The sequence below is a fragment of the Portunus trituberculatus genome, chromosome 21 (genome assembly GCF_017591435.1).
Source record: "Portunus trituberculatus isolate SZX2019 chromosome 21, ASM1759143v1, whole genome shotgun sequence".
Classification (NCBI taxonomy): Eukaryota; Metazoa; Arthropoda; class Malacostraca; order Decapoda; family Portunidae; genus Portunus; species Portunus trituberculatus.
Window position 1 is genome coordinate 17,105,813 of NC_059275.1, and position 12,461 is coordinate 17,118,273.

The 12,461-nt window shown below is 46.5% G+C and overlaps 1 protein-coding gene across 3 annotated transcripts; it reads left to right on the top strand.

Moving 5' to 3' along the window:
• Positions 1 to 246: 246 nt before the first annotated feature.
• Positions 247 to 11,220, top strand: LOC123507187 (histone-lysine N-methyltransferase Suv4-20-like). 3 transcript variants are annotated; one of them, XM_045259873.1, is made up of 7 exons: positions 247 to 430; positions 5,725 to 5,901; positions 6,072 to 6,234; positions 6,610 to 6,728; positions 7,044 to 7,383; positions 7,519 to 7,655; positions 7,821 to 11,220. In XM_045259873.1, the coding sequence occupies exons 2-7, from the start codon at positions 5,744 to 5,746 to the stop codon at positions 9,808 to 9,810; spliced, it is 2,907 nt and encodes a 968-aa protein (XP_045115808.1). In that variant the 5' UTR covers positions 247 to 430; positions 5,725 to 5,743; the 3' UTR covers positions 9,811 to 11,220. The 3 variants fall into 3 exon arrangements, with proteins under 3 accessions (XP_045115808.1, XP_045115811.1, XP_045115810.1); XM_045259876.1 differs by having other exon boundaries at positions 7,197 to 7,383; XM_045259875.1 differs by lacking the exon at positions 247 to 430 and adding an exon at positions 695 to 1,835.
• Positions 11,221 to 12,461: the final 1,241 nt, after the last annotated feature.

Below are 12,461 nucleotides of genomic sequence, written 5' to 3' on the forward strand. Positions count from 1 at the left end.
CATAACTAAATCAGTGCATTTCCACAGTCGGTTTTCTTACTTGAATCACCAATGCACCTGCAACCAGGTGTTAGAGACAAAACAGGTGAATTTTTCAAACTCTTTGTATTTCAATACAGAGAGATTGCTAAAAGTGTATCTCAATGTCGTAATGAGAATAAATATTCTAATAGGCACAATTCCGTATGGTTGTGGATAGCTGTGATGAGGTAGTGTGAGGAGAACCTTTAAAATGTGGTGAGTGTTGGCACGCCTGACACACCCTGTAGTCAGCCATGATGCTCCTGCAGAGTCACTTACCAGGGTGAAGGAAACACTCAATTCTGGAGCAATACTCAACTTACAGACAGCATGGCGGTGTAACTGTATGGACGGGGAACTAATCTCGTCGCGAGAGTCACTTATAGACGAAGAGGACGCGGGAGAAGTGGTAAGATACACCAAACTTGCTTCGGCGAGCTGGGAAAGTTTCGGGGCGGGGGACAAAAATCGGCTGGTTTGTTGATCCCCTGGGCGGCCTTGGCCTTTGCTGGGGTTTTGACAGGACCGGAGGTGGAGTGCCTTTCCATACCACGTGGGGCACCTAGCTGTGTTTTGAATTAGTGGTCATCGAAGGGGTGAAGGTGGTGGAGGGAGGAGGGGTGGAGGGGGAGGAAGGGGAGCAGACGGAGGGAATCAGCTGATAGAGAAAACGTAGCAGGGAAGTGAAGGAAGGGCAGTGATAAAGAAAGGGAGACATGCAAATGTGATGGAAGAGTCGTGATCTGGAAATGTGGAAGAAGTGACTGTTGTTCGTGTGATGCGATGAGTGGAAATGCGTTATTGTGATAAAAGAAAGAAATGAAGAGGCAGAGCAAAGTTGGTAAAATGAAACCTGGAATTCTGATTGAGTGAAACCAATTTTTTTTTTCTTTCCTTTTAGACAAAGTTGGCAAGCAGAGTTGATAAGGCATTATTTACTCTAGCGTGATAAAGGAAGGAGATAACGAAAAAAATTTCAAATAAGATAAATATATGAATAAGATAAAGCCGTGAGCACAATTTTTTTTTTTATACAGAAAGAAGACAGAGTTGATAACAATGAGACGTGGCGATATGTTATCCTGACGAAAGGCAAAGTGGGTCCAAACAAACCGCCTAACCATGATAATACTTGTATTTTAGTCTCCACAGATGTCTGAACACCCATAGCAAAAGTGAAGAAAAGAACAAAAGAAATTATTTTTCAGAGACTGCCCCTGAGCCAATCTACTGATATAACTGCCATTACTGCTGCTGCTCTATCGCCTGAAACTTATGCGGTGACTGTGTTGAATGAAACCATGATAATGTGATGAAGAAAATAAGTTATATTCATGAAAGGAAATGCACAATGAAACAGTGAAAGCTGAACGTAAGGGAAGGAAAAACAATGAACAGTATAAAAGGAAACTATGATAACTGTGAATAGGAAAAGTTTGTGTTCGATGAAAAGTAAATGAATAGAAAATCTGTGAGATGAACAATGAAAGTTGGATATAGACAGAGAGAGCAACAATGGAGAGGTGTTACATACATGAAAAATTAACTGATTTAACCTTGGAAATGCACAGTAACCACCAAAAAGTTAGAGGGAAAGATACAGAAAGAGAAAATATGGTGACCAAAATTTGATAACGGCTATTGAATTAAACAGTAGTAATGGAAGAGGGCAGGTGAGGGAGATGGTGAGAGGCTGCAGACAAAGTAGAGGAAGTGGTACATTGCAAAGGACAAAGACAAGTGCTGAGAAGTACATAGCATTCAAAAGCTGGTGATGAATAGTGGCCATAGAAGTAAACACCAGTAACTAAGAGGTAATGGGAAGGTGTGGGCAAGGATAGGATATAATGATAAGACATATATGGTGTAGATTGAGAGAAAAAAAATGCCCAATGGAAAAGCAGAGAAGTCAGAATATGACAAAAACTTTACAGACATCACTTGTACGGCAAATGTCACCATGAAAGAGTGTGATGTGATGGAAATAGACAGGCCTACGTTTCAGGACAAGACTGTTGTGATGTTTATATTGGTGTGTATGACTCGTGGGGGAGACTCTTAATGGCTCCATGCACTCAGGCGGTCGTCCAGTCATCTTTGCAAACCAGGACTGTTCGGTCAAAATTGAGTCTGTTTGGGACGTTTGGGCTACCTGTAGGCTGCTGGAGAGGCCGCCAAGCACTGGAGTGTTTGTAATTCACCCCGTTCGCCTGCTGGTCACCCAGCCAGTCTTCCCCATTATGGAACAAGCTCAAAGCTAATAGACCGATCTTTGGCTAGGACTGAGCCCAGTAGTGCTCGTCTCATCAAGCACTGGAACGTTTGTGTGGGGCCAGTGGTGCTCATCTCACCAAGCACTGGAGTATTTGTGTAGGGTCAGTAGTGCTCGTCTCACCAAACAATGGGGTGTTTGTGTGTGACCAGTGGTAATCGTCTCACCAAGCATTGGAGTGTTTAGGTGGGGCCAGTGGTGCTCATCTCACTAAGCACTGGAGTGTTTATGTGGAGCCAGTGGTGCTCATCTCACCAAGCACTGGAGTGTTTATGTGGAGCCAGTGGTGCTTGTCTCACCAAGCACTGGAGTGTTTATGTGGAGCCAGTGGTGCTCATCTCACCAAGCACTGGAGTGTTTATGTGGAGCCAGTGGTGCTCATCTCACCAAGCACTGGAGTGTTTATGTGGAGCCAGTGGTGCTTGTCTCACCAAGCACTGGAGTGTTTATGTGGAGCCAGTGGTGCTTGTCTCACCAAGCACTGGAGTGTTTATGTGGAGCCAGTGGTGCTTGTCTCACCAAGCACTGGAGTGTTTATGTGGAGCCAGTGGTGCTCATCTCACCAAGCACTGGAGTGTTTATGTGGAGCCAGTGGTGCTTGTCTCACCAAGCACTGGAGTGTTTATGTGGAGCCAGTGGTGCTTGTCTCACCAAGCACTGGAGTGTTTATGTGGAGCCAGTGGTGCTCATCTCACCAAGCACTGGAGTGTTTATGTGGAGCCAGTGGTGCTTGTCTCACCAAGCACTGGAGTGTTTATGTGGAGCCAGTGGTGTTTGTCTCACCAAGCACTGGAGTGTGTATGTGGAGCCAGTGGTGCTTGTCTCACCAAGCACTGGAGTGTTTATGTGGAGCCAGTGGTGCTTGTCTCACCAAGCACTGGAGTGTTTATGTGGAGCCAGTGGTGCTTGTCTCACCAAGCACTGGAGTGTTTATGTGGAGCCAGTGGTGCTTGTCTCACCAAGCACTGGAGTGTTTATGTGGAGCCAGTGGTGCTTGTCTCACCAAGCACTGGAGTGTTTATGTGGAGCCAGTGGTGCTTATCTCACCAAGCACTGGAGTGTTTAGGTGGGTGGGGCCAGTGTTGCTCATCTCACCAAGCACTGGAGTGTTTGTGTAGGGCCAATAGTGCTCGTCTCACCAAGCACCGGAGTGTTTGTGTAGGGCCAATAGTGCTCGTCTCACCAAGCACTGGAGTATTTATGTGGAGCCATTTGTGCTCATCTCACCAAGCACTGGAGCTTTTGTGTAGGGTCAATGGTGCTCATCTCACCAAGCACTGGAATGTTTGTAATAATAATAATAATAATAATAATAATAATATACGGTTTATTAATTTGGCAATGTAAAAAATTACACTGAAAATGTACAGGGGGGACATTAAAACAATGAACTGAAATGCTTAACCTAACTATGGATATAGCTTAACCTAGAATTCACTTATTAATTTACTTATTTATTTAAGGCTCGCACAATAGTGGGCACCGCGCTAAGTTGATACCGATCAGTGCGCGGTGCTCTTAAGGGCGCCACGCGATTCTGGTGTCGGGTGGCGCGAGCAGGGGGAGGCACGTCGGGGGTAGCAGGTGGCGGAGACGTGGATGACGCAGCAGTCCTTCCCAAATTTTTCCAAGGCTTCCTGGTGTCTTGTGGCCAGCCTCGGCAGACTCAGGCAGGTCAGGGCGTCCTCGTAGGACCTGTAGGCAGGCCCAAGGATGACCCTGAACGCCCTCCTCTGAACCCTCTCCAGCTGTTGTCGTTGTGTGAGGTTCAGGAGGAGGACCACGCTGGGGCGGCGTACATGAGCTTAGGGAGTATAAAGGTGAGGTACACTCCCCTCAGCTCATCTGCCGGTGCTCCCAGGGACCTGAGTCGGCGCAGTAAATAGATTTTGTATGAGGCTGACCTGATGATGTTGGAAACATGCTGCTTCCATGATAATTGATCATCCACCAAGACACCTAGAAGCTTGGTGCTGCGGACCACCTGGAGGGAGTGAGGGCCCACAGATAGCTGGGGAGGGGGGACTGCTGCTGTGGAGGTACAAATGTGCATCACCACGGTCTTGGTGTGGTTGATGGTCATTTTGTTGTCCTCCGTCCACGTCTGTAGTTGGTTTAGAGTGGACTGCAGTGCTGAGAAGTCTGGGTTGGTGTTGTTGACGGGTACGCCCACGGTGCAGTCGTCCACATACTTCCAGCGGTGGGGGGTGTGGACGAGAGCATCGTTGATGAGGATGAGGAAGCACAGTGGACCCATCTTGGTCCCCTGAGGGACCCCGCATGTGAGCTGTTGGAAAGAGGAGACAGAGCCCTGATAACGAACGGCCTGACGCCTTCCCGTGAGGAAGTCTGCCAGCCACGCTATCAGGTAGGAGAGAGACCCAGAGTGATGGCTTTCTTTATCACAACAGTGTGATCAACAAGATCAAAGGCCTTTCTGAAGTCCACAAAAGCAATAGCTAGAGAAGTGTTTCGTTTGTCCAGGTGGCTGTGAACGAATTCCAGGAAGCTGACAAGGTAGTGAGATGTGGAGGTGGATTTAATATTGCCAAATTGTTGTGTGTCAATAGAGTTACAAATTTTGTTATAGGCCCAGTCGAACACAAAATCTTCACAGATAAGGCTGGGTATAGGGGTGATGGCGACTGGTCTTAGATCATTCAGTGATTGTGTGCTGCCAGTGGTGCTTGTGTAGTGTAGGAGGCCCGAATTCAAGTCTTGTGGGTAGTGAGGCAAGCCTCTTAATGTGTAGGGTGTATTCACCTAGCAAGAAGTAGGTACAGGATGTAACTCGAGGGGTGGTGGCCTCGCTGTCCCAGTGTGTGTGGTGTGGTCCCGGTCATACCCAAAGATCGATCAATATGAGCTCTGATTTTTCCTTAAGGGAATGGTTAGCTGGATGACAAGCAAATGACTATAGGTGAATTTGTGTGTCGCCAGTGACACTCTTCTCACCAAGCACTGGAGCATTTACGTGGTGTTTGCCACACAATGCAAACACTAGAATAGTTTCGACATGAGTGATGTTTGTGTCTCCAGGCACAGCAGTATTTATGGCATCAGTGTTCATCTTACCAAACACTGATTGTGTATGTGGCATTGATGATGGTGTTCTCATGAAGCTCAAGAGTAGTTATGTGGCATTGGTTGTGTTTATCTTAGCAAGTAGAGCATTGTGTTTTTGGCACTCATCTTACCAAACATTGAATTTTTTCTTGGCATCAGTGGTGTTTGTCTCACCAAACAACTATATTTTCACAGCTTTAAATCTTGCGTGCTTGAAGAACTTGATCAACTTCTTTAAGAATCTTTAAAAAATTCTATGGTAATATCATGTGCAAAAATTTGATCACTTTTCTCTCTTTAAAGACAAAATTGACATATGCAAGCTGCAGACCAGCAGGTTCACTAATGCTCTGTGTTAATTTCAGGTGTGGGTGGGCCGGCAAGATGGTGGTGGCTCAGGGTGGACGGCTGGTTCGTGGCGGTGGGGTGGCCAGCACTGGCTGTGGCATGACACCTCGGGAACTCTCAGACTATGATGATCTGGCCACCTCCCTTGTCCTGGACCAGTACCTTGGCTTCGTCACCCACAAGATGAACATCAGGTGAATGCTGGGAAGTCTGGTGTTTGTGAGTGATGGATAATAAATTAAAGAGGAAGCTGCCGTTGTAGTGTGGTACCATGCATGCCTGGGAGCAGAGGCACACCATACTTTAACCAGTAATATTTGCCTTAACACTTGTAGACAATCAAAACAACTTGCATCTTTGTCAGATATCGACCTCTTCGGGGCAACAAGGACCACTTGCTGGGCATAATTGAGGACTTCATACAACACCAGGACTATGAGAAAGCCTTCAAGCAGCTAGTCTCGGGAGATTGGATGCCCTGGACCTTCTTCATCACCAAGAACAAAACATTGCAGGCCACATTCAAGGTGAAAGAGAGAGAGAGAAATTATTATAATGGTGTTTTATTGGTATATCTTGTTGAATATTGCAGTGAAAGAGTTAGGTTGACTTTTTTTAATAGATTCCTTCATGTGCTCTTTGCTATGATTGAGGACTTTTCTGGAACCCCTCTCTGCACCTCATCTACTTTCAGAAGACTAATTGAAGTTATATGGGCTTTTGTGGCTGTAGTGACATATTAACTAGATTTTTACATTATTAATAGGAAAAACACTCGAGAACCTAGTCAATCATCTCTGTGGCTTTTAAAATATGTTTGGCGAGAGAGCAAAAAGCTTCTAAATACAGACCTGACTTACGGGACTTTTTCGTGGCAATTGACACTTGGTTTCATCTAACAGGAACATGTGATTCGCTATCTGCGGGTCTTTGACAAGGACAGTGGCTTTGTTGTAAAGGCATGTTACCGATATTCCATGGAAGGCTGTGTGGGGGCCAAGATCTGCGCCACCAAGAAGTGGTACGTATGTTGTCTCTGCAATGGGCCTAGTATCTTGGAGAATATCTTTTCCTTGTAGATATCCTGGGAGTGTGCTGTAGGTGACTGTTTTGTGTCTTGAGGTGACAGAAAACCCTCATCCAAAAATAAATGAGGTAGATGTGGATGTTGTGTGTGATGTGGCATGCAAGGATAGCATATCATAGAGGATAGATGTAATGAGATCCAATTTCCATTACTCTGTTTTTATTGTTCTTTTTTATAATTTTCATTTCTTATATTCTTCAGTTTTTATTAATTTGTTAATATAATTTTTGCTATGTTTCTGTGTTTCAGTGTGGTAGGAGACGTGGGTTTGCCACAGTCTCGTAGCATTGTTGGAAGGATACTGCCATCATGCTCCTCATGTGGTGGAGAAAGTGAAATGAAGTGTGGGAATGAATTACTTGTGTGGGACTTGCCAGTGAAAGTTGAACATGTCATTTCCAGGTACAAGAATGAGCAGATTGGATTCCTAGTTGGCTGCATTGCTGAACTCAGTGAAGAGGAAGAAACCCAACTGCTGCACCCAGGCAAGAATGACTTTTCAGTGATGTACTCCTGCAGGAAAAACTGTGCCCAACTATGGCTAGGACCTGCAGCGTTCATCAACCATGACTGCCGTGCCAACTGCAAGGTGTGTGGATAATCTTACTAAACAGTACACATGTAGCATAAGTTTTTGCAAACAGGTATTGATGTTAGTTTAGAAGACAAGGATGCATCAGAGTAAAGTAAGAATATATTAGCCATGATCTGTTTACTCTTCCAGTTAACTGCCACTGGACGTGGAACTGCCTGTGTGAAGGTCCTGAGAGATATTGAAGAAGGGGAAGAGATCACCTGTTTCTATGGCGAAGATTTCTTTGGAGACAATAATTCTTATTGTGAATGTGTCACCTGTGAAAGGTTGATATCTTAGAATTATCTTGACAAAATATAAACTTTTTGCAGCAATATTTTTATACATAAATTTTCCTTCTTATTAGACTGTTTCTGGTGTATCTTTTTGTTTTCTGTGCACTCTGTCTTTTATGAAAGTAAGTAGCCATTAATAGCATTGACTTGTTGCAGGCGAGGAATGGGTGCCTTTGCTAACAAAAAGAACAGAGATGATGCTGAGAAGGGCTACCGTCTACGGGAAACTGATCTGAGGTTGAGGATAAGCCGCCAGAGATTACGCAACCAACAGAAAACAGAACAGGCGATGGGAAAAGGCAAGAGTGAAGCGGCTGTGAGTCTGAAAGTGGATGGTAGTGAGAGCAAGTTGAAAATTAATCACTTGTCCGCTAAAGTGGATGGTGAAGTGGTGCGACGTGAGTTGAGGACTAGAGGAGGGTCACGGGACTCTGAAAAATCTGATGCCAGCTCGGAGAGTGGTGGTGTTGGTGGTGGGCCACAGTCACATGTGAAGCGTTCTGGGCCAGAGGACCTCACCCACCTGAACGGCCTCTATCCCAAAGCCAAGAACAGGAGAACAAGTGCAGACAGTGCTCAGGAAAACATTGACATTTCAAATGGAGACTGTGATGAACCTGTGAAAGCACATGGAGGGGAAAAATTTGGCAAAACAACCTCAGCCAAGGGTCGTCCACAAACCAGAAGTTGTGTGGTGGCCCTTGGAAGTGCAGTTAAGGAGGGAAGCATTGGGGACGTGGCGGCCAACAAGGTTGAGCAGAACGATAACTGTCTGGACCCCAAAGGAATCAAGTTGCGGAGCCGCCGCCAGCTGGCCACAGCCATGAGGGATGTGGGCAACACGCGCATCCTTCGAGGCCACCACAACCGTTCTGGTGTGAAGGGTGACGGAGAATTTTTTACGGAAGTGGTGGGAAGGGAAGATGGGGAGACGGTGGCAGGGGCAGAGGAGCCAGCCAGTGTCTCAGGGAGTGATGCAGAGGAGAGTGGTGGAAGGGAGGCCCCAGCAGTAGTAGCGAGAGAAACGGGGGTCAGAGAGGCGGCACCAAGCTCAAACTGCTTTGTGGATCTCAGCCGTGTGAAGCTGACAGGTTGCATGCAGGTGGATGTGCTGGGGGAAGCAGCAACAGCAGCAGTAGCAGTGCCGCACCAAGGCCACGGCACCACCAACCCTGGCCTGCAGTGTGCCGGGCGACCCCCTCTGCGCAGGCTGCGGAGGCCTCCTGGTGAAAAATGTGATAATTCTAGTTTAGGTTACCTTAGTGTAGGAAGTAATTGTTCTAGGAATATAATTACCAATAACAACAACAACTCCACGGACAAGTTGTCGTCTTCGTCGTCAGTTGAACAGTCACTGCCAAGTTCTCAATTACCTCAGCAGTCTATTAGTGATAAAAAGGCGTTAGACAATAGCTTGATGCCTCACAGCAAGAAAGCCAGGCATTCCAAGTGCAAACAGACAGCTTTAAAAGACAGTGTAGTAGTGACAGCAACAGTGGAATGCCAGTCTAGCCCAACCAGCCTTGAGGCTACCAATCTGTCACCAACCAAGGATGTGTATGAGTTTGAGGAGGAGGATGATTCAACCTCCCCAGGGTCCCTTCGGGTGAGCAAGCTAGCAGCAGGGCGGTGGGGGAGGAGTGCCCCACAGTGCGAGTCTCCACCACACCCCCTGGCAGGCTACACCCCTTCCTCCCCGTCTACTGGAATGGTTACTCCAGAGAAGAGTGGCGGGCGGTGTGGCGTCAAGCTGAGGCTACGGATGAAACGTTCACCCGTTTTAGACGAAGTCATAGAAGTTGGGTCACATCTCTCGGACTCTGGTGGCGGCGGCGGCATGACGTACGAGCCAGAGTACGAGGTGCTAACTGTGGAGGGCATCACCACCCAGGACTATGAGGAGCATCACCACAGCCACCACAACCACAACCACCACCACCGCCGCCACCGCAAAAAGCACCACCGAGAGCACCGTCGCCGTTCCGACTCCTCCGAGAGTGAAAGCACTGATGGAGACGGATCATCTGCTGCCGCCACTGCTGCTGCCACCTCCACCCCGAGGCCAACTATGAAGCGACTGCGGCTTATCTTGGGCAACGAAACCCATACCATCACCATCCCTGGCACCCACCTGGACAGGAAGTGAGACACCACTGCTGTCACACCACCCTGCCATTTCACCCCAACAAGCCATGCCACACCAAACACCAACACCATAAGACACTGCCAGACATTTACTGACAACATGATACTGTTTCCCACACCACAACACACCACACTACACTTCAGTACATTCATCATCACTTCACTACACTGCACCACATCCCATACATAACCCTTTGGACAACCCAGCTACCATCACCACCGCCACCACCACCTGCCTCCCCATCTCACCTCCCTTCCACAAACGTACCGCCACATGTTTCTGTAAGCAGTTTTTTCAAGCAAGTCTTTCAGTTTTCAAACCAATAAGTACATTAAACTATTGTAGTAGAAGACAGTCCCTCCTCCCTCCCCTCCCACAGCCACCACTGATAACATGGGACTCCACCATTGCCATTTCATTGACATGTAATATATCTCAAGCCAGACCCTCATCTGCTCCACTCCATCACAGCCTGGGACAGTGTTTGGCCAAGCACTGGGCTGCATTGTACGCCTCCTGAAGGACACCATGGCACAGTTGACCCATTGCATTGTGGAATGAAATTGGCACTGTGTTTTCATGGAGTACAGTAAGTTTTATTTATATTTTCTTAATTTTTTATTGCTAGATTTTTTCTGAATCTTACTTTTACTTATTTTTACTCGGGTCGTGGGACTAGACGTGTTAAGTGCACTGATCCTACCCTTTTTATCCCCAAAGATAACTTCCTTTTACAATTTTAGTCAGTACGGTAATGGAAATTACAGGAAGAATTTTAGGTGAATTTTTCATGTTTTAGAGTTGATGGGAATAAAGTAAAATGGAAAGTACCTTTTCAACAGCAGAGTACAGATGGAAGGGTAATGTTTTGTTTTGATATATGTACACCTAGAAGACTGCACAACAAAAGTTAAGCCACTTGCTTAGATCTGGGGTGCTTTATTACAGAGTTTTATTTTTGCTTAAATTTTTATTTTGATGAAAAGATTAATACTAATACAATGTATGATGTAGAGTGTAAAGCAGTTGCTGCAATACAAACCATTTGCATAGCTATGGTACATGTCTTGTTTTTTCAGCTTTATATAAATGTAATTGGTCACAGGTGAGGGAAAGTGTATGTGGTCTCAGGTGATGCAAAGGTATTTGGTACACTTGGGTTAGAGAAAGGTATTGGTGAACGTTTAATTTCAATATGGGTATTGTATGTTAATGTGATGCATGTAGTAACAGCCCTCATGTATCTTGATGTGCATTCCATCTGCACAGAATTTGATGAGCCACAATTATTTTCAGTCCAGAAGGTCTGTAGGACACACACACACACACACACACACACACACACACACACACACACACACACACACACACACACACACACACACACACACACACACACACACAAAACACGGTCCGGTAGCTCACTGGTTAGAGCGCTGGCTTCACAAGCCAGAGGACCGGGGTTCGATTCCCCGGCCGGGTGGAGATATTTGGGTGTGTCTCCTTTCACGTGTAGCCCCTGTTCACCTAGCAGTGAGTAGGTACGGAATGTAAATCGAGGAGTTGTGACCTTGTTATCCCGGTGTGTGGGGTGTGCCTGGTCTCAGGCCTATCCGAAGATCGGAAATAATGAGCTCTGAGCTCGTTCCGTAGGGTAACGTCTGGCTGTCTCGTCAGAGACTGCAGCAGATCAAACAGTGAATTACACACACACACACACACACACACACACACACACACACACACACACACACACACACACACACACACACACACACCGCGTAGTGTAGTGTAGTGTAGTGGTTAGCACGCTCGACTCACAATAGAGAGGGCTGGGTTTGAGTCCCGGGAAGTGGCGAGGCAAATGGGCAAGCCTCTTAATGTGTGGCCCCTGTTCACCTAGCAGTAAGTAGGTACGGGATGTAACTCGAGGGGTTGTGGCCTCACTTTCCCGGTGTGTGGAGTGTGTTGTGGTCTCAGTCCTACCCGAAGATCGGTCTATGAGCTCTGAGCTCGCTCCGTAATGGGGAAGACTGGCTGGCTGACCAGTAGGCGACTGAGGTGAGGTGAAATCACACACACACACACACACACACACACACACACACACACACACACACACACACACACACACACACACACACACACACACACACACTCATAAACCCCAGGCCCTGTAAAACTACAACTAGGTAAATATACTCTCTCTCTCTCTCTCTCTCTCTCTCTCTCTCTCTCTCTCTCTCTCTCTCTCTCTCTCTCTCTCTCTCTCTCTCTCTCACACACACACACAGGCATTATGGGGAGGGTTGACAAGTTGTCATCTATTTATTTTGCATTATGTTATGATAGGCCCCTGCGAGTAGGCCACATCTGAAAGCTAATGTTACCCATTGTGATATGTAAAAAAGGGGGTGCATTCCTACACACGTCACTGTTTCATGAACACACTAAGACTTTGCAGTACCTTCTGGGTCTGATTGGATTGGAAAGGATCAGCTTTAATTTTTAACCCGTCGATGACAGCACAGCAAGGATGCATTACGGCTGTTACTGTATTCATTGGCCAACAGTATATTGTTTTCCGGCTGTTACCATAGCCATAAGCCCCAGAGGTTATTGTGGTTATTGTTATACTAATTCTATTTATT

What these genes read in the sequence shown, in the direction of transcription:
- LOC123507187 (XM_045259873.1), top strand. Translation starts at nt 5,744, where the DNA reads ATGGTGGTGGCTCAGGGTGGACGGCTGGTTCGTGGCGGTGGGGTGGCC. An exon ending in ACTGCCGTGCCAACTGCAAG is followed by an intron (nt 7,384 to 7,518) that starts GTGTGTGGATAA and finishes TTACTCTTCCAG; the next exon opens with TTAACTGCCACTGGACGTGG. An exon ending in GAATGTGTCACCTGTGAAAG is followed by an intron (nt 7,656 to 7,820) that starts GTTGATATCTTA and finishes GACTTGTTGCAG; the next exon opens with GCGAGGAATGGGTGCCTTTG.